General features: G+C 43.2%; 1 protein-coding gene across 7 annotated transcripts in view; it reads left to right on the forward strand.

Annotated features, from left to right (window-relative positions):
- The first annotated feature begins 8,524 nt into the window (after positions 1 to 8,524).
- EDRF1 (erythroid differentiation regulatory factor 1) overlaps positions 8,525 to 19,520 on the forward strand; it is a 46,602-nt gene continuing 35,606 nt past the window's right edge. The window contains exons 1-10 of one of the 7 annotated variants that reach the window (XM_058698071.1): positions 8,525 to 9,169; positions 10,221 to 10,429; positions 12,312 to 12,378; positions 13,029 to 13,154; positions 14,081 to 14,205; positions 14,450 to 14,606; positions 16,977 to 17,195; positions 17,857 to 17,958; positions 18,228 to 18,349; positions 19,024 to 19,135. In XM_058698071.1, the coding sequence (XP_058554054.1) occupies positions 9,062 to 9,169; positions 10,221 to 10,429; positions 12,312 to 12,378; positions 13,029 to 13,154; positions 14,081 to 14,205; positions 14,450 to 14,606; positions 16,977 to 17,195; positions 17,857 to 17,958; positions 18,228 to 18,349; positions 19,024 to 19,135 (1,347 nt within the window). In that variant the 5' untranslated portion in view covers positions 8,525 to 9,061. The remainder of the gene's footprint in view (positions 9,170 to 10,220; positions 10,430 to 12,311; positions 12,379 to 13,028; positions 13,155 to 14,080; positions 14,206 to 14,449; positions 14,607 to 16,976; positions 17,196 to 17,856; positions 17,959 to 18,227; positions 18,350 to 19,023; positions 19,136 to 19,520) is intronic. The other 6 variants (XM_058698073.1, XM_058698072.1, XM_058698074.1 and 3 more) reach the window with 6 other exon arrangements.

Below are 19,520 nucleotides of genomic sequence, written 5' to 3' on the forward strand. Positions count from 1 at the left end.
TTCACCACCCCACGCTCTGCCCAACCTTCTAAATCCCCCCAAGCACTTCAGGCTCCAGAGCCCTTCCTGACCACCCTCCACCCTCACCCCTCCCAGCCAAGTGGAATGATCACATCCTGGAAGTTCTACCACACCTGGGAACTTCTCCTTTTTCAGGGCTCACATTTTTGCCTGCGACTCCTGAGTACTTGCTACGGCCCTTATCCTCTCCCCAGAACTGGATCAGAGGCCCCTGTTGCCTTACTGTCTTCAGCCCAGCACTGTACCTAGGACTCAGTGAGTGTCTGAAATTAACGAAGCATGCCTTGTTTGATCAACCCCAGCGTTTCTTTCAGAACTGCTCAGGGTTCTCTTGAGAAATGTGTCTTTTCAGAGCCAACTCAGCAGACTGACTTAAGACAGTGACGGACGGGAGAAAACGGCCAGAAAAATGCAACAGGGAAGATTAAATTAAAAATGGATTCTAAATAAAATTAAATAAAAAAAATAAAAATTAAATTAAGAATGAACCAATTTCAATAATAATTGGAGGCAGGGGAGGGTCGGGGGCAGGAGGCAGACGGGATGTGTGTTGACAACTGTTCAAGGCGGGTGATGATGATGGGTGAAAAGGGGTTCGCCTTCCCATTCTCTCTACTTAGGTGTATCTTTGAAATTTTTGTGATGGAAAGATCTGAAGAAGAAGGCAAAGGAGGAAAAGCAGCAGCAGCTGGCTTGCAGACTCAGAGGAGGCCCCAGGCACAGGTATGAGAGACAGGATTGGGATACAGGTCTCTCTTCCTCCGGGTATCATCCTTCGCTGTGGCTGGGCTTCTGTCCTCCAAGCTCCTGTCCCCCCGAATCTACACTCGCCTCCACTCATTTACATGGTCTTCACGCTCAGACCTTTGACCCAAGTAACACCATCCCAGGCCCTGCCTCTTGAGTAATGTCCCATGTTCTAGAACATTCCCCGGGTGAGAATGGGGGCCCCTCAGAGCTGGGCTCAACTTAACTAACCCGGTTGGCAAACCCTAACCCATGTGTGTGATAAGCCGCACACTGAGCTCTTCTGGGACATAAAGTCCTTGATGTTTCTTAAATCGCACCAAGTAGAGTCCCCTGTGAGGAAGGATTTGCCACAGGTCCCAGGAGACATCTCAGTGGAAATGTCTCCGCTCCGGAAGCCTTCCTGTGGCAGGTGGAGGCCAATGCAGATCACCCTCTGCCCAGAAAGATTGGTTCCATTCTAAATGACCCCTCTGAGGATTTTCCCTGTGGCTGCGATCCTCCCATGAGTCACTGCAATTGCATATAAACATTCATCGCACACAAAGCATTGTAGTACTTCCATACCCCAGTCTTTCCGAAACAATTCACAGCATCCACACTGGTGATGTCCACCCAGTTTTAGGGATAAACAAGCCTAGATCTTCCAACAGGAGACCTCAAGTTTCTCCGCCCCCTCCCTTCTTGTGCTGTCTCTTTCCTACTTGCAGACCATTAAAAGAATGATATTTGTAATGTAGATGAGGCCAGTCTTTTTGTACAATGTTGACAGACAAGAGGAAGATTCCAGAGAGAAATGCCACAGCAGCAAATGAATATAAATGATGCTTTTCCACTTTGTGCTTATAAAATGCCTTTTGTACCAGAATCTCAAAGCTCTCCAGGAAGCAAAGCTTTCACTGGCACTTTCACTCCGGGTAAACGTGAATGGTCAGAGCCACTCAAGTCATTTGTGATAAGAACAAAAGTCCAGACCCTTTTAAAATGCAATATCCTTGCCTTCTGGGTAGTAAACAGATGTATGTAGATGGATAATGACATCTGTGGATTCTGGCTTCATTTCCTAGAGAGGAAAAATGTATAAATATGTAAAAAAAATTGTCATATGTGGCTAACACCCATGGTTCATCCAGTGGTTTATCATTCAGCCCGACCTTTACATTCAGTGGATTCTATTACTGGGTGCCTTGTGACTGCATGACACCGAGAAAGTAAAATGCCCATGCGAAGACAAATACAGAAATGTTTAGTAAAAATGTCTGTCCCGTCGGTGGCTTTGACATCTGACACTTTGGCACTAAGTGATGCCTTCCTTTTGTTGTCTGCACTGGAAGGCTCCTTGTAAATGCTTAATAGCTCAGCGATTCATTAGGGTCTGCAAAGGCCAAGCCCTTAACTAGAAAGGCAGAGAGGGGGACCCACAGGCAGAGCCTGACTGAGGGATTGATTTGAAGATTCATTTGAGAATTCCTTCCTTCTCACTCTTAGCCGAGGGTATGTGCACAGCGGGGACCACCACTTGGGCTCCGGCCACCGAGTTGCCTGAACAGCAGATGTTTAGTGACTTTGAAACTGTTTCTAGGGTTCATTTAGGGTGACGATCAGCTTCGGAGGATAAAACTCACAAAGACTAAGAACGTTCTTGCTGTGAAGGTAATACCTAGCAGAGACAACCTGCCCCTACAATCACTTGTATTGTATTCTGAAAGTCAAAACTAATAGCTTACGAAAGAATATGAGTTCTTCCGGTATCTAGAAAACCAACTCCTTCAAGTGCCATCAAATGGTTTCCAAAGAGTTTCAAATAATTTGCCTAAATGTTATTAGTCTACAGAACAGCACTTAAATAATTATCACCTAAATTAAATAAGGTATCGTGTAGTTTTAACCAAGAGGGTCTTGCTATATTATGCTGGTAAATTGCACATCAAAGTTTGCATTGTCTTATACTTTAAAATTCTTCTACTCTTGTTAAAGCGTAAAGGAAAATACTGCATAGATCATTAACTTGATAACTATTCTTGACTTAAAGAATAGCTGGCAAGTGGTGTTTGGTACCATGGTGTGCCAAAACAGTCTTTCTAAAAACAGCTGTCTATAAACTTTCTTATCACACATTATTATTGGTTCAAAAAATGTTCTGGACGTGCAGCCTCAATGTCTGTGTATTTACTTACTTGTAAATGTCCCAGTCACAGTAGTACATTAACATGAAAACACAAAAGTAGAAAACAATATTTAAAATATTTGTGTTTTACGTGTTGACTTCAAACCGGTTCTGTTCCACTGATATTCTTTAAACGAGAGTAAAGTGGTCACACGATTTTATTTTTGTGGCTCTTGCTGGAAAACTTTGTGACAACAACCTGAAGTGTCCTTCTAAGCTCAGTTTATTTTAATTAAAACTCAGTTGGAATGGCTGCCGTTACTTAAAATATCTCAAAAGGCAAGTAAATAGGAGGAATCACATGGTTTCAGAGCTTACCAAGTCCAACTGCTCATTTCACTTGTAGCCATAGACGATGCAAACATTGTAGCTAAAATTTGGTTACACTTCCAACTTCTTTGGGTCCATCAGTCTTTTGCAAACCAATTACATGGTGTCAAGGAATAATTCAGATCTATTAAGTTAGTTGTTTTGCATGCAATTTGTTTACCCCTAGGTGAGGAAGAAAGGTCAACAGACTGTTGTCAAGGAGCAAAATTTAAAACAGGATGCATAAGTGAAAGCAGAGAGGAAGACACCTGCTGGCAGCTGGGAATAGTGAACTTTGCAGGCACATGTTTGGGGTAAACAAATCAGTTGGTGGCTGACAAAGAGGTCAGTCTGGGCATTCTAAGAATGCCAATGAGTGGTATTGAAGAAGACAATTACCACGTGGATAGGGTTTTCACAAGCGTTCAGGGTGTGCAGGGCAGGCTTGCGGTCTCTGTATGATGTCTGCTCTGCTGTCTCCCTTCCGTCCTACACCGCCTTAGGTAAAACAGATCCAAACCACTGTCCTTCTTAGAAGTCCTCAATACACTTGTTTCCTTTTCAAAAAAATGTTTAGCGTTTATTTTTTAGAGAGGGAGAGAGAGGGAGGGAAAGAGAGAGAGTCAGCGGGGAAGGGGCAGAGAGAGGGAGACAGAATCTGAAGCAGGCTCCAGGCTCTAAGCTGTCAGCACAGAGCCGGAAGCAGGGCTGTACCTTGTGAACCATGAGATCATGACCTGAGCTGAAGTCGACTGAGCCACCCAGGCACCCCCCTCAATAAATTTAAAACAAACTCCATTTGGAAGAGTTTTAAAGGAGGTGAGAAATTTCAGCTCTCAAGTTGACTGTGTGGAAATGAGTTTTTTTATACACAGTATATAGGTCAGTTTTAGCAACAAAATCACATAATGTTGGAAAGATTTGTAAACATTTATTTTCAAAAATGCTAAGGTTTTTTTTTTTTTTTTAAACCAATGACTTTTCTCACTCGCTGTTCAGACACCACCTTTATCTCGGAGGAATAGATGAAGTCTGTTTATTTTTGTGAAATTTTCTCCGAAAATATCCTAATGACAGCTATGTGCCATCACAGAAAAGGTGAGGAAATGTGGGACACTTTTTATAAAATATTGTAACTCATTCTTTAAGCTCGACAATTCTTTTTTTCTTTAATCTTTTTTTCTTAACGTTTATTTATTTTTTTGAGACAGAGAATGAGCGGGGGAGGGTCAGAGAGAGAGGGAGACACAGAATCCGAAACAGGCTCCCAGCTGTTGGCACAGAGCCCGACGCGGGCCTTGAACTCACAGACCGCGAGATCACGACCTGAGCCGGAGTCCGACGCTCAACCGACTGAGCCACCCAGGCGCCCCTTGACAATTCTTCTAAGTGTTGCAAGGTGATCTGTGAACTGTGTTTGGTACGTGAGATTTTCGAGATCACCCCTCATCACAGAATTCTGAAAAGATTCTCCTAATGGCCTTGTTTGTCATGCTGTAGCACTTTTCAACTGGCAATGCCCTGGGTCGAGGTGGTCTCTCGAAGACTAAACGTTACGTGGATTAGTGCAAGGAGGTCTGAAACTGCACGGGCCACACTTCCACTAAACATTTGGGACATTCTTACCCTTAAAAATGTTTTCACAGTTTACCTGAAATTCACATGTAACTTAGCATCCTGCATGTTGCTTGGGAACCCTGCTTGTAAGTCACTACGCTCGGGGATCATTGGTTTTGGCTGCAGGACCCAATCTTACCTGACTGATAGTGGCCCAAGGAAGGGTGCCTGTGTCAATCTGCATATTCACTATCAGCAAGGCTTAATTTTGCCCTTACTTTCAGATTAAAGGCGTACCAGTTCTTCCTGTGCCCCAGCAGGGTGTCTGTGGTCCTAGGCCCCGGGGGTCAAGAGACTGTAATCGTGCTGAAAATGCAGATTTTTGGCACTAGACTAGAATATGGATTTTGAATCTGGAGATGGCCGGAGACGTTTCACAATTTCCTCTGGAGATTCTGAGACAAATTAAAGGTCCAGGGGCCCAAGACTGCAATTCAACTTTCTCTAAGTTCGCATGGGAGTCGGAGACTCATCCTGCCTTTGCTGTTAAACTGGCTTGGTCTGATGTGCAACAAGTCAATTCCATTCTCCTGTCCAGACTGCGCTGCTCACATCTGCAGAGGGATGGGGTGGCCTCAGATAATCTCAAATCTGTGTTCCAGCTCTGAGAGTCCAGGACCAGGAGTCAGTAACCCAGGGCCTTCCAAGGTCCAGCAAGCAAAGTAAACGAGCGAGGGCGGGTAGGTGGAAGACACTGGGTCATGGAGGGACTGTGGCAAATTGAAGTGGTCTCTGTATGTTCTCCTCTCTGCAGGTGGAACTCCGAGGGCCCTAGGCACATCGGCCATACAGAGAACTGTAAACGTTTCTGGCAAGATTTCTAATTTTGCTTTGGAAAATACTGTGTGCCGTGAGTCACTAAGCAAATTTATGATTGGCGTTTCTCTGAAGTCATCATGTGTGCTGGGAGGATATTTTAAGTGCAGCCTAACCTACAAATTGAAATTTGTCTTAGAATGGAACAGACTGCGTGTGAATATGAACTTTAACAATTAATGGCTGACGCAGCAATAGTTTGGAGACACTTCATTAAACATTTGTAGCTTTGATTTTGCAGATTAAAAAAGATAAAACTGGAGCCAACAACATTATTTCAATGTCTCAAACACTCTGATAAGCATTTTAAAAGCCTGTCATACTAGTTATTGTAACCTCTGTGGCCTAAAAGCTGAAACAGTTTAGTGTGCTGGTGCTATGCCTGGTGTTGGTAAAAACAGATGATCAGATGGGACACTAGTCCCCGAGGAGCTCACAGGAGGCAGGAGGTGTCAGGAGAGACTTCTTAGGGATGATACCTGAGATGAGTCTTGAGGAATAAGCCAAGTGAGGAAGGGAAAGGTATTCTAAGCGGAGGAAAAGCACCAGTAAACACAGGCTTCTGGAACAGCTTGTTGAACAACTGTAAGAGGTTCATTCATTCAACAAACACTTCCTAAGTGGTGAAAGCATCAGGTATTGGGGAGCCAAGTAAACACCTGAGAGTGCTGATTGGTTACAAGAACTGATACCGACAAGGCAGAGCAATCCATAGATGATGAAGTGCACCCCGAGCTGGGCTGGGAGCTGGGGGATAGGGAAGGAGGAGGAAGGCCGACACTGATACAATACAAAACCGAATATAAATAAGCTTCTTAAAGTGTGAAATTCTGGAAGTAATGATCCATGTCACCCACAACATTAAATTTCAATCACTTACATCAGAAACAATAACACAAACGCACACACAGATCACTTAAAAATGTCTGAGCAGAGGAAAGAAAGCAATTAACAAGCACTCAGAGCTGGAAGAATGGATCCACCTTCTGTAACTCACATGGGCCCAATTTCTCCTGCCCTGAGGAGTCCCCCTCCCTGACTGCCCACTTCTGGCTGGTTCTAACCCTGGGAGTGGCCTCAGGAAATCCAGTCCCTCCTCCAGTTTCACTCCACAAACGGTGCTGAAAGTCACTGGTCCCCTCACAGCCTGAAGACCCCTTCTGCTCCCAGGACCCTTTTGGCAGCTGACCTCTCTATGCCGAATTTCTGGGTTTCTCTGTATCATTCCTCTCTACCTTTTCATAGGCCATTTCCAGCACATTTTTCTACTAAGCAACATCACCAAGGGTTCAGGAACCTACTTCTCAAGAAGACTACAATATATTTGAGTCCTGAAAAAAGAATTACTGCTGCCTCAGAAAAATCCCTTCTTACGAAGAATTATACAGACTTAAAGATTATACAGAATTTAAAGATTACTGGAAGCTAAACTCTAAATGTGTTTAAAAGCTTAAAAAAATGGTATTTTATAAAATAATGCATACTCAGAAAGAAAATTGGAAAATAAAACTTTAAAGAATAAATTTTAAATCTCTTCATCTGATCTCTCAGACATGTGTTTATGGACACACAGAAAAAGACACGTTTTAAAAATTAGGATCATAATGCATATTTGCTTTTTAAAATGTTATCATTTACCATATCGTGCACAATTTACATGTTCTTGAACATTCCTGAAAAAGAATAGTTAAGCATAAGTTAGTGGTATTATATACCAAAAGAGTCACCAATCTTCCTAATGCTAGATAAGTTAAATTGCATCCAATTAAAAAATTTTTTTTAATTTGTTAATGTTTTTATTTTTGAGAGAGCGAGATAGCATGAGTGGGAGAGGGGCAGAGAGACAGGGAGACACAGAATCTGAGGCAGGTTCCAGGCTCTGAGCTGTTAGCACAGAGCCTGATGCAGGGCTCCAACTCATGAACTGCGAGATCATGACCTGAGCCGAAGTCGGGCGCTTAACTGAGCCACCCAGGCGCCCCAATTGTGTCCAATTTTTTTACTGTAACAAATAACAACATATTACCCTGCAAAATAGGACTACAAATACAAAAAAACGATAGCCAAATCAATACATGTTGAAGTGCCTACAAAATGTACTATATCTAATTCATTGTTAAACATAATTTGTAAGAATGTTTTCTTACATTTGAAAACAGTTTGTAAGTGGAGCTTCCTCAGTCAAGGACGTGTGAATATGCACATAACGGGTTATCAGAGCCTAATGTGAGCTACAAGTTAAGAGAGCCAAATAACCAGCAGGTGAAATTAATTTTTCAAAAAGCTTCCAGTATCTTACAGCAATTACGAAGGATGTGGCCGCATTTAACTACGCTTGATAGGACATTAGATGCGGAGTTTGAGCGTAAAAGAGCCTAGCATCTCCCAACTTTTCACAGGGCCCTAGCTATTTCTCAAAGCACTGGCATCGTCTCCTGTTAGTCCGTTAGAAATGCAGAATCTCAGGCCCATCCCACACCTATTGAATCAGAACCTGCGTGTCTACAAGAACCCCAAGTTGTTTCCTATGCACGTTAACGCTGGAGAAACCCTTGGATCACCCCAGAACGCCCTTTGCTAGCTCCCTGGGGCCTGACAAATAGCGTGCATTCCGCAGATGCTCCACGAGTCACTAGGCAAACGAGGGACCTTGCAAAACACTGGTGAGGTGCCATCGCCTTTGAAATGCATCCCTTTAGCGCAGGCGGAGGGTCGTCCTCCCCACGGAGCCCCGCCGCTGCTACACTTGGGGCTGCACCCACACCGGCATTGTGATGCTGGGGCAGGACGCCGAGCCCCTCACCTGGGCACCGGGTCTCTCCCTCACTGGGCCTGTCTGCCCCTCGCGTGGGCACCTGCTCTCTCCTTCCCTGGGGCTGTCAGCCAGTTTGTAAGCTGAGGGGTCACTGACGGCTGGAAAGGCGGGAGTGCTAACACTTGGCCACTTTATCTCACGGGAGCCGGGGTTAAACTGCCACCCTCACCTCCCCGCCCACTCAAGGACGACCTCGGCGAAACTGACATCCCAAAGCCCACGTACCGAGAACTGTTGGCCAACAAAGCTGAAAAGCGTGCAAGGGGTGGAGCCTGAGAATCAGATACCGCGAGAAGTGGTCTCCTGAAGAGGCTCCGACAAGCGCAGGCGCACTACAGCTCCCGCCCCTGCCGCAAAGGTGGCTGCCACTGGAGAAGGCGGAGCCGGGCCGCTGGCATAAAGCTCGCGAGATTTGGACGCGTCACCGCACCTCCTTCCGGTCAGGAACCGGAAGTGCAGTGAGCGGGGCGTCTCTGGCGCTGGCTCTGCCGTGGCGCCGCGCCGCTGGGCCCGGTTGCTGCCGCGGCTCCTCGGGTCCCGTTTTGCCTCGCCTACTCTGGGCCGAGGTGATGGGGGACTCCAAGGAGGCTGGGGCCGAGTCGCCGCCGGCCGGGGCCGCTGCTCGGGGAGGGCTCAGCCTCCTGTCCCAGGGAGAATCCGAGGAACCTTCAGCACAGGTGAGTCCGCCCTGGGGCGGGACCTGCCGGGCTCCGGGGGCTTCGGGCCCGCTTCGCCGGGGAGGGATGTCACGGTTCCCGGCGGCTTCGGGTGCCTTCTCCGCGCCTCCCGGGCAGTCCCCCAAACGGAGTGGAAGCCCGCGTGTCTGTCGTCAGGTATTCGGGTCTTTGCGGGCAAGTTACTCCTATCACAAGCAGTTCTGGCTTTCCACTCGGTTGTAACCGAGAAGTGAGTTAGAGACGATCTCCGCTCTCAAGGAGCGAACCCGTAAATACGTGGTTCCAGAATGTGACACAGTCATGCAAAGCTGGAGGGCAAAGAGAGGGTGTCGGGGGCTGGGGGGAGCTCGCCGACATGGGAAGGAGATAATCCTGGAAGGGTTGCAGAGTGTCTGCCGGGCCGAAAAGGGAGCGCGTGAAAGGTTAGTGAAATCGGACACTGAGCTTGCTTGGGGATGTGCGAGTGAAGAGTGTGAGGAACCCCCAGCGCCTTCCTATGAAGTTAAAGGTTGAGAGAGTGTGTGTAATGAACTGACGACTCAGTTACCAAACGTTTGCTTGAAAACAAACAAAGCCCCAGGGATGCCTGGCTGGCTCAGTCGGTAGAGCATTTGACTCTTGATCTCTGGATCCTGAGTTCAAGCCCCACGTTGGGCGTAGAGCTTACCTAAAAAAAATGAAAGCAAAAAAGCCCCAGATACCGTGTAACAAGCTACTTTCTAAATGATATTCAAGTGAAAGTAATACATCTTGAATAATGAGCAGAGATTTTATCAAATCTCACATTTCATTACTGTAACGCTATTGACTTCCTTGGTTGCTGCTTGACCACTGTCTTAGCTGATAGCCGTAAACATTATACTCATTGACTCTTGTTTTTCTTTGAAATTATGTGAAAAACAGCTAAGTAAATGCTTGCGTTTCTTGCCATTAGAAACATGTACATAGTCTTGTGAAGCCTGACGTGGTGGGATTTCTTTTTCTTTTTTTTAAAGGTGGCATTTTAAATTCCTAGTAGTGTCATTAAAGTTTCGTCCAATGTGTTAATTAGGGATCAGCTTTATTTCTTGGAGGCAATGAAGTGAAGAGCCGAGCTGTGGTGAAATACTCTTCTGCCCCTCCTCGAACAGCATTTGCACGCCTTGAAGAGAAAACAGACTTGAAACTCCCACCTGCCAACTGGTTGCGAGAGAGTGCCAAACTAGGGCCGGCAGGAACTACCATTCTTGGCAATAGTAAGAAAAGCAAGCCATTTTCAAGGTAAATATTAATCAGTGGCATTTTTACCTGTCTCCCAGCAGCACCCCCCCCCCACCTCTAATATTTGCTTTTTCAGTTTAATTTGTAATGCTTGTCATCTTGGTGAGATTTCCCTTTAGGAAAAGGTTGTATTTGACTTTCAAAGTCCTCTTCCCCCTCCTAGAGAGCTTATGTTCCAGTCTGAACACATATCAGTTGCGAATACTTCTTTCGGGTCTGCATCATGTTCTGAACAGATCTCCGTTTTAGCCACTAAAATTCAATCAGCCGTTTTATTTTTAGCCAATCTGCCTACCTTTTGACTGTGTGGATACCAAGCATCAGGGGTGGCACCTGAGGAGGAAAACCCTTAACACTACCTAATCTGTCCTGGGGAGTTTTCATTAAATGGTGCTGGATTATTTGGTCTGAAAAAGCCTGACGTAGAAAGCCAGCATGTTGGGTGACCTACACTCTGACACTTGCTGAGTCAGTTGCTGGAAATTCTGCTGATGGTATTTAAGGGAGAGAGTGGCCTGGATTCTTACAGAGAAACCTCTACTAACATGTAGACTATTTAATGTGTAGGATTCTCTTATTTTTCCTCTCTGTGATTGAACCTAAAATATGTCCATAGAACATACAGCAAGAGCCATAAATGCATTAATACCTAATGAGTTCTGGGGCGCCTGGGTGGCTCGGTCAGTTAAGAATCTGACTTCCTGATTTTGGCTCAGGTTATGATTCCCTGGTTAATGGGATTGAGCTCTGGCTCCACACCCAGCCCAGGGGAGTGTAAGATCCTGTCTCCCTCCCCCGCCCCCTTTTGTCCTTCCCCCTTCTGGATTTCAGTCTCTCTCTCTCTCTCTCTCTCTCTCTCTCTCTCTCAAAAAAAAAAAAAAGAAAAAGAAAAAAGAAAACCTAATGAGTTAGTAGTTTAGAAATCATCCTAATGCCTCAGAAGGTAAAAGTTATGTTTGCAAAATGTTGCAGCATTATTTATACTAGCAAAAAGTTGGGAGTAGTCCAAATACCTTCCTCTAGGAGAACGACTTAATAAATTATATGTCAACACAATTAAATATTATGAAGTGATTTAAATTTTAGTTACATCGATTGTGTGCAAACAGTGCGTTGAGTACTTTATATGTTTATCTCTTTTAATTCTCAAAACAGCCCTTTGAGTTAGGTTCTGTTAACTGATTTTTAAATGGAAAAACTGAAGCTTAGAGAGGTTAAGTACTTGCCCAGCCTGCATGGTAAATCATCAGCATGTGAAATGAGGTGGTCCTAGGTAAGTATTCTGAACCTCTGCCGCTTACTAACTGAAATGTGGCGACCTCAGCTGCTGTTCAGACTTCGAGATTATCGATGTGCCTCACGTGGTACCTGACACAACATTTTTTTTCTTTTCTTCTTCTGGCTGAATTAGTGTCAAGTTCTGGTTTTTTTTTTGTGTTGTTGTTGTTCTGAAAAAGTAGTTTTGATTGTATATCCCTAGCAACACAATCCTAGAGACTAAAATCCTGATAAACGTTTATATTTTTCTTATCTCCCCACCTAAAAAAGAATAGTATCTTAAAGTGTTTTTGCTTGGAGGTTTTTTGGGGATTTGTAATTACAAAAAAAAATAATTGTTAATTTTTTTCTAGATGTTTCCTATTGCTTCTAACAATTATTACTATATTCTATCAAATCTAAGACGTGATTCTTAAGTCACATCATTGTTCTGTGTACCACTAAGAAGGAAAGGCTACTCCACTCTAATGGCTGTAGGCAGACTGATTTCAGAGATGGTAAAATGTGGAAAATGTGTATCCTGGGAGTGATGAAATACTGTATTGTAAACTCCTACTTATGTCGTCATGGGCATGACGGTTGTGGCCTTTCTTCCCCCCATTAGCTTTGGAATGGCGTACGACTTTATTGATTCTGTGGGAAATGATGTGGACGTTGTTTCTGACTCTGAAGTAAGTGTCTTTATTGGGGACTGTAGTTGGGGTGTTTATGCCTGGGATTTGTAGCATGCTGTGTTCTGTAGCCTTGAAAAATTACTGGTGAAATAAGGTACAGTTATCTGATTATCGAATATCTCTTTTGTTAATAAAGTCATGCTCGGCCACCTCTCCTTTCAGAAAGGAAGGAGCAGCGCCCAAAACACTGGCAGTGGCAATATAGTGATATTGGTGGTTGTATTTTTATAGTAGCAAGTATAGGTGATTATAATGTTTGGGATGATTTATATAATGTTACCAATTGAGAATTAAAAATGGTACTTAGAATCTCCCACTCCTTAATTGGGCGGTTTTATTTGATATGCTGAAAGCCTAGGTCCTTGCGAAAGTGTGACCTACACCCTTAACTTTAGGAAATTCTTTTGTGTAAAAATTAAATCTTTGTCATTTACATTAACGTAGCATGACTGGTAAAGTGTAGGTGATTGTGTTTGTAAAGCTCTGTCTTCTGTATGTTTGTATTTAGCTCTTCGTGTCCAGTACAGTTTGTATAACCTTAGGGGAATGAAGTTTATTATGCTTTCAAACCATGAAGATTTGAAAGAGCTCAAGTCACACTAATAAGGTCTTTTTCTTAAACTATGTCTTCTCTTAACTTTTCAAAGAACATAAAAAAGCTCCTGAAGATTCCCTACAGCAAATCCCACGTGAGCATGGCCGTACATCGCATCGGAAGGACTCTCTTATTAGACGAGTTAGATATCCAAGAGCTCTTTATGAGATCGTCTCAGGTAATACTTTTTTGTGGAAAAACAACCATTAAAGCATTATTTTAATCCAAAGAAAGGCTTGGGTGGGCACGCAGTCCAGCACTTTGGCAGCTAAGAAGTAAGATGTTGCACAGAATGTAAAGAAGCTTTACTAAAGAAAAAAATAGAAAAGAGAGTGAACGAAGAAGAAACTTCCTGGTAACCAACAGCCAGGAATCTTGCAAGGAAAAGGGAGGAACCCAGTGAAGAAAGTTGTGAAAAAAATGGAAATTTAAGGGAATAGTTAAAATTTTTGAAAGATCCTTTGATGTCTCCATTGAAGAGATTCTCATGAAACACGACTGCCAGGAAATGTGAAAAAGGTTAGAAGTTCTTCCAATGAAGACATAGTTATTGGAATTAATTGGTTTGCTGAAAGCAGAGCTTCTCAAACTGTACCTTGATAAATGCCTATTCCCAAACCCCCCATGTGTGGATGGTGGATACTTTTTATGTAAAGCGTAATAGCAATGTTTCAGTTTCTCAAGGCTTGCGGTCCGTTTCTGTACTCGGACTGTTGGCCGTTCAGTCTGTACGTGTATGCTTGCCGCTGGTCAAGCTCTCGGGACGTGACAGTAAATCACAGTGGTCGTTTGCTGGCAGCTTAGAGTTTTGGTGTTGCAGACACATACACAGATAATTTCAGTGTGGTATACACACCGGGGCTTATTCCAGGTACCGAGGAACATGTTACAAAGAAGAATCGCTTGTCTTAGCCTGGCTCACAGAGAAGAGAAAGACAGATTTCCCAAAAGAGGTGATGGACGTTGAGTCTAGAAAGATAGTGTTTGAGTATGTGTTTAGGAAGTAGCATTCAAAAAATAGAGTATTTCCTGTAAAAGAGTAGCGGGTGACAAGTTGTTTTGACTACAGGTTTGCTGTATTTCTCGTTTTCTCTTGTCACTCAGACCGGTGACTGGACGTGGCTGAAGGAGTTTTATCAGAGACTTATCGATCAGAAGTGGCAGAGGAAGAAGAAGAGCAAAGAGCACTGGTATCAGAAGGCTATTCTTTCCAAGTTTTTATATTACAGGTACTTGGCGACTTGTTTGCATTTCCCTTAAGGAAGGGGAAACTGATCCGAAATTTAATTTTAAGCTCGTAAAAGTAATAATTGAACTTTTGCAACTGGGGTATTGTTGACCTTGCAATGTCTTGTCTTCCTTTTTGTAACGGGATTTATACTTGATCGTGGACTTTGGGTTTTAAAAGCTGGTAGACCGTTCCGTGAGGTTAACTTTAGTAACAGTGCGATACTTTTCTTTCTGACTGGCCAGTATCAATGGCGATGGAGCTGCTCAGCCCGTCCCCTCTGCTGCGGAACAGCAGGGACCGTCTAGTTCAGATCAGGCCACTGACTCCGATGGGGCTTCCTGGCCCGCCCCCTTTGAAATGCCTTCTTCAGTCTCTGAGGATCCCAGTGCTTCCAGTCAGGTTAGTTAGTCCTTAGATGTTAATTCAGTAAACTCATTTAAGAAGACAAAACCGGTGATCTTGTTAATAAAAATAGATGAATGGGACTAAAAAAAAATGCTCTAGTTTATGGCCTAAAATTAATTAGGAAAAATACCTTTTTTAGACTCTCAAAACAGAATCTACAAAAAATACTATGAATGGCTAGATCAAATTTTTTAATTCAAAAGATTTAAAAATTTTTACCAGCATTTAAAGTAGCTTACCAGTATGTTTATCAGTACCAATTATCTCCTAGAAGTCCTAAGAGTAGTATGTAATCTGGTATATCTTAAACGTTAGACTTATAATAAATGCCTGTCAAATATTGAGACTCACAGGCCTGTTTGTAAGTGAATACTGACCTTCTTATCTTAACTTGTAGATTGTTAAGCGTCAAACTACCCTTAGGATTTCCTGGAGGAAGTTCCTGAGACTTAACCTGCATTAATGTTGTAAAGCTTTTAGAAGGAAGAGAGAGTAGAGTGTCTGTTTTGTGTCTTATTTTCTGGGATTCTTCTTACTTCTTGTTTAGTCTTTTTTTACTGTGTCTTATCAAAGAATAAGGTAACTGCAGAGATGTAAATTGTGCATGTCTGTTTTTAGGAAAATGTACTGACAAGGTCGAAGAAGATAAAGTGGGATTTTTAACGTGGTAAATTGTGTTTTTTCTCTTGTTCTATACTGTCAGGTATTGAACGTTATTTGTCCAGATTGGTGCTAGCCTCCCAAACTATAGGGTACAGGAGGCAAATAGATTTAACTTGATTGAGTTTTAGTAGGTTTTGAGATGGAGAAAGCTAATTAAGCTATGTAACGTATTTAAGTTTTTTCCAAAGGCAGGCAAGCTATAATGAAAAGGAAGGAAATCATTACCGTGCAAGTTCACATGGTGCTGACCTCCAGGAGGTGAGGGTGTTGTGTACATGGGAAGGGGCTGGGTGCTTCGTGCCAGCAGGGTCCCATGTTCTGACCTGGGTAATGATTACATGGATATTTTGTCTGAGAGTTAGTCCTTCTGCCATCGGATTTCGTTTATGCACTTTCTTGTATGTGACTATATTACACTGACAGAATTTTTAAAAACTCATCGAATGTTCCTTGACTTCAAACCCCACACGTTCCAAAAAGACCACATAACGGAAATACCTAATCTGCCACCCATCTGCTCGTCTCCCAGCCTCCTCATTCTGTCCTTCCCTTGTTTAAGGCTCACTGTGAAAAGTCAGGGAAGCTTTTGAGAATCTACAGACTTGTATGTGGAGGAAGCGAACTGGCATCTGCTTAATGCCTTTTACGCCGCGTACTCTGTGCCGTGTGTACGTGCACATTTTTTTCATCCTTGGAGCTTTGTGTGTATTAAGCCTTGATGGTATCGTCTTACAAATAAGTAAACCAAAGTTTATACAAGAGGATGTTCGCCCGCGGTCACAGCTGGTGAAATCTGAGTGAGGATCTAAACCCTGAACTTTCTGACTTCAACCTTGCAGCAGCACCCCACACAGCATCCGTGTGTTCCACGCGTGTGTAGAAGGGCCCTGGGAGCAGTAGGATTATCCGATTATCCTGGCAATGGCATGGTGCTGAGCACTGCTAGCCTGCCATAAAGATATTCTTTGACAGAATATTTGATACAATATTACACTGCCTAAATTTCAAATTTAGAGATTTTTGTTTGTGAATTCTTGTTCCCAGAACGAACCTTGCTAGTTTGAGGCCCGTGTTAAGCGAGGATCGAGTTAAATAGGTGTCTGGGTGGCCTTGGAGCCAAACTTTGATTGAGAACGTTAGAACCTAGAGCCCGGACTCCCACTAACACTACCACCTGACGAGTACAATTTGGGGATTTGGTCCAGAGGTTGGTAACTTGTCTGGATGAACAAAAAAGTTTTGAAGTTCTTTTGGGACTCCTGAAAGAGATTACAAGACACAGCAAAAGCAGTGGAGGTTCTCCCCCGCTCCCACCCCACCCCAACCTCACTGCGCTTGTAGTCGAGTATACGCACTTCACGGGCAGGTGCTGAGCCGATGAGCACACACGTAGGTCAAGAGGTAAATTCATAGAACAAGCCGTGCACGTGGCACGTAAGCTTTCCGATCTTGGGATCTGTGGCGGCATTGACGGTAATGCTTGAGGCAGTTGTCCCCAGTGGTTGAAATTTGAGCGGTGGACTGAGTTGCCAAAGATTCCTCTGCCTTAAATTTTTTTTTTGTTTAAGAATATATTCCACAGATTGTATTAAGAATAAAACGTATTCAGAGATTAAAGAAGTTTGAGAACATAGGGTTTTATAGAGGGGAAGTTGATTTTTCTACTACAGAATCTCTTAGAGGCTTTTTTTTACATAATAGGCATTGGTATTCTCCAAAATCAAGCCTGTAGTGAGCGGCAGGCTTCAAAGCATCCTCTGGAAGTTCTTCACCGAGTATCCTAGGGACTCGTATTCTGTGAAGCACACATTAGACAGCAAAACTAGAGGCTGTTCTGATGACGATGTCTCCAGGATAATATGGCTGAGGGTCGCCTGGCTGGCTCAGTCAGTAGAGCATGCAACTCTTCATCACGGGGTTGTAAGTTCAATCCCCATGTTGGGTGGAAAGATTACTTAAAAAAAAAAAAAAAAAAAAAAAAAATGTATATATATATATGGCTGAGGGTGTTGTTTTTTTTTTTTAATTTTTTTTAATATTTGTTTATTTTTGAGAGACAGAGTGAGAGCAAGGGTGGGGCAGAAAGAGAGGAAGACCCAGAATCCAAAGCAGGTTTTAGGCTCTGAGCTGTCGGCACCAAACCTGACACAGGACTCGAACTCACAAACCATGAGATTATGACCTGAGCCGAAGTCAGATGCTTAACCAACTGAGCCACCCAGGCGTCCCATATGGCTGAGGTTTCTTAAATACTTTAAATTCAGTAGAGATGGGGTGGGCTGAAAGAGCAGTGGTACTCAAATTTATCCAAAAAAGAGAAAAATGTTAAACCTTTGAAAGCTGCAAACAATCTTTAATCTTTATTTGAGATCTAAGTGTGATTGGCTTATTAGAATAGCTGTAATACTTAAGAGCTGAAGCAAGCCACCCAGTGGTGAGGGTTAATGATTCGTAGTAGCTTTAATTCACAAAAATAGATTTGAGGTTTATGTTTTGAATGTTTAGGTAATACTCTTTAAAAGTAGGCCGTTTGTAAGAAATGATGGCAGCGGAGTCACTCCTATCCTTGCACTTTTCACAGGGAAGTGAGCCTCTTGAACCCTCATACATAGTGGGGCATGTGGCCTCAGCACCCAAAGAACAAAACCTGACTACTTTATTCAATGACGGGGAGAACAGTCAGGTATGCTTTCCATGGTGTCCGAATCGAGACACTTAATCCCCAGTCTACTTTGCCATTTAAAAACTGGTCTGAATTGGAATTTGTAGGGGGAAAAAATCCACTCGATCCTGAAAATTGCTTTCTAAACATCTCTGTGATCTTCTAGCTCTGTGACTTTAATTTACTTTGTCTTCTTTATCTTTTTCTAGTCTTTCTGTGACTCATGGGGGGAAATTATGGATCTCTTGTTTACTATGTAATAGTCTTTCCCATTTTGTTTTAAATCAAAGGGTCTTAAAAACGATTTCGTCCGGAACATCTTATGGACATTTGAAGATATACACATGTTAGTTGGCTCCAACATGCCTATATTTGGAGGAGGCAGATACCCAGCAGTCAGCCTACGTCTCAGGTAAACCAAAAGGATATTCCTTTAGAGTCTGTGTTTCATCTGCTTTCACTAAATCTCCTTGGGCATTATCACCTTTCTCTGGGTTTTTTACCTTCCTCCTGGGCCCCATGAATTGAGATGGGCACGGTAAGGAAGAGGGGTGCTATCATCAGCAAATGCTGAAAGCCCTGTAGCTGGGTTTTCATTCCAGTCCTTAATGAGCGGAGTTGGAGATCTGTTGCACAGGCTTAGTCTTCTGTCTGAATGTATAACTTGTAAGAATAGGCTATCATTAGTTAGGGGGATAGTTTACCAGCTTCCTACTAACTGATTGTGAACACTTGAGTTAGTACTCCGGAGATATTTTGGCCAGTGTGAATTATAACTTGGGCATTATTACACACAGGTGGTTAGTCTTTCACCTCAGGTTGTATGATGAGCATGCTGTAGGCTCACAGTCATCTGCTATCGTATTTACTTCTACTCTTAATGAAAACTTGTACGGATTCCTGTTAGAAACTCAAGCGAAGCTTATGGAAAGATGTTAATACGCCACGTGAGCTACATGTGTGTGTCTCATCAGGAAAGAAAGCGTATGTGGCATTTTTCATCTGGGGAGAAGTGGTGGAAGTCAGTCTCAGATGGTTTTATTATGGAACATCTCAAACTGAATAATTGGAATTGTGCATTTCTAGGGACAACAACAAGCCGATTAATGTGCTAACTGGAATTGACTATTGGTTGGACAACTTGATCTGCAACGTACCAGAGCTTGTGATGTGTTTCCATGTAAATGGAATTGTACAGGTAAGTAAGACACAGTGTGACTTTTCTAATTTTCTTTCAAATGCAAATGGGTGTGGAGAGTACCTCGCCAAATTTCCCGAGGCCCTTAAATACCAGGCTCTCTTTTCAGCAAGGAAGATGGCTGTAAATAAATGAATGAGCGTTTTCACATTTGAGTGGGTGATAACAGAATTCCAGATATTACAGGAGTATAATTTTACAGGTAATTTGTGGGAAGGTCATAATATGTGGAAACCTACATTTGTAATCCTAGATCTCTGATTTTAACGCCAGGCACTCATAGTAGTTAATTACCTAAAAGTGTCTGTACAGTGGAGATATTTGTACACTGAACAGCTATCTACTCCGTATACGTGGAGTTTTAAGGAAAGACTCCAGCAATAGT

The sequence above is a fragment of the Neofelis nebulosa genome, chromosome 13, assembly GCF_028018385.1.
Source record: "Neofelis nebulosa isolate mNeoNeb1 chromosome 13, mNeoNeb1.pri, whole genome shotgun sequence".
Classification (NCBI taxonomy): domain Eukaryota; kingdom Metazoa; phylum Chordata; class Mammalia; order Carnivora; family Felidae; genus Neofelis; species Neofelis nebulosa.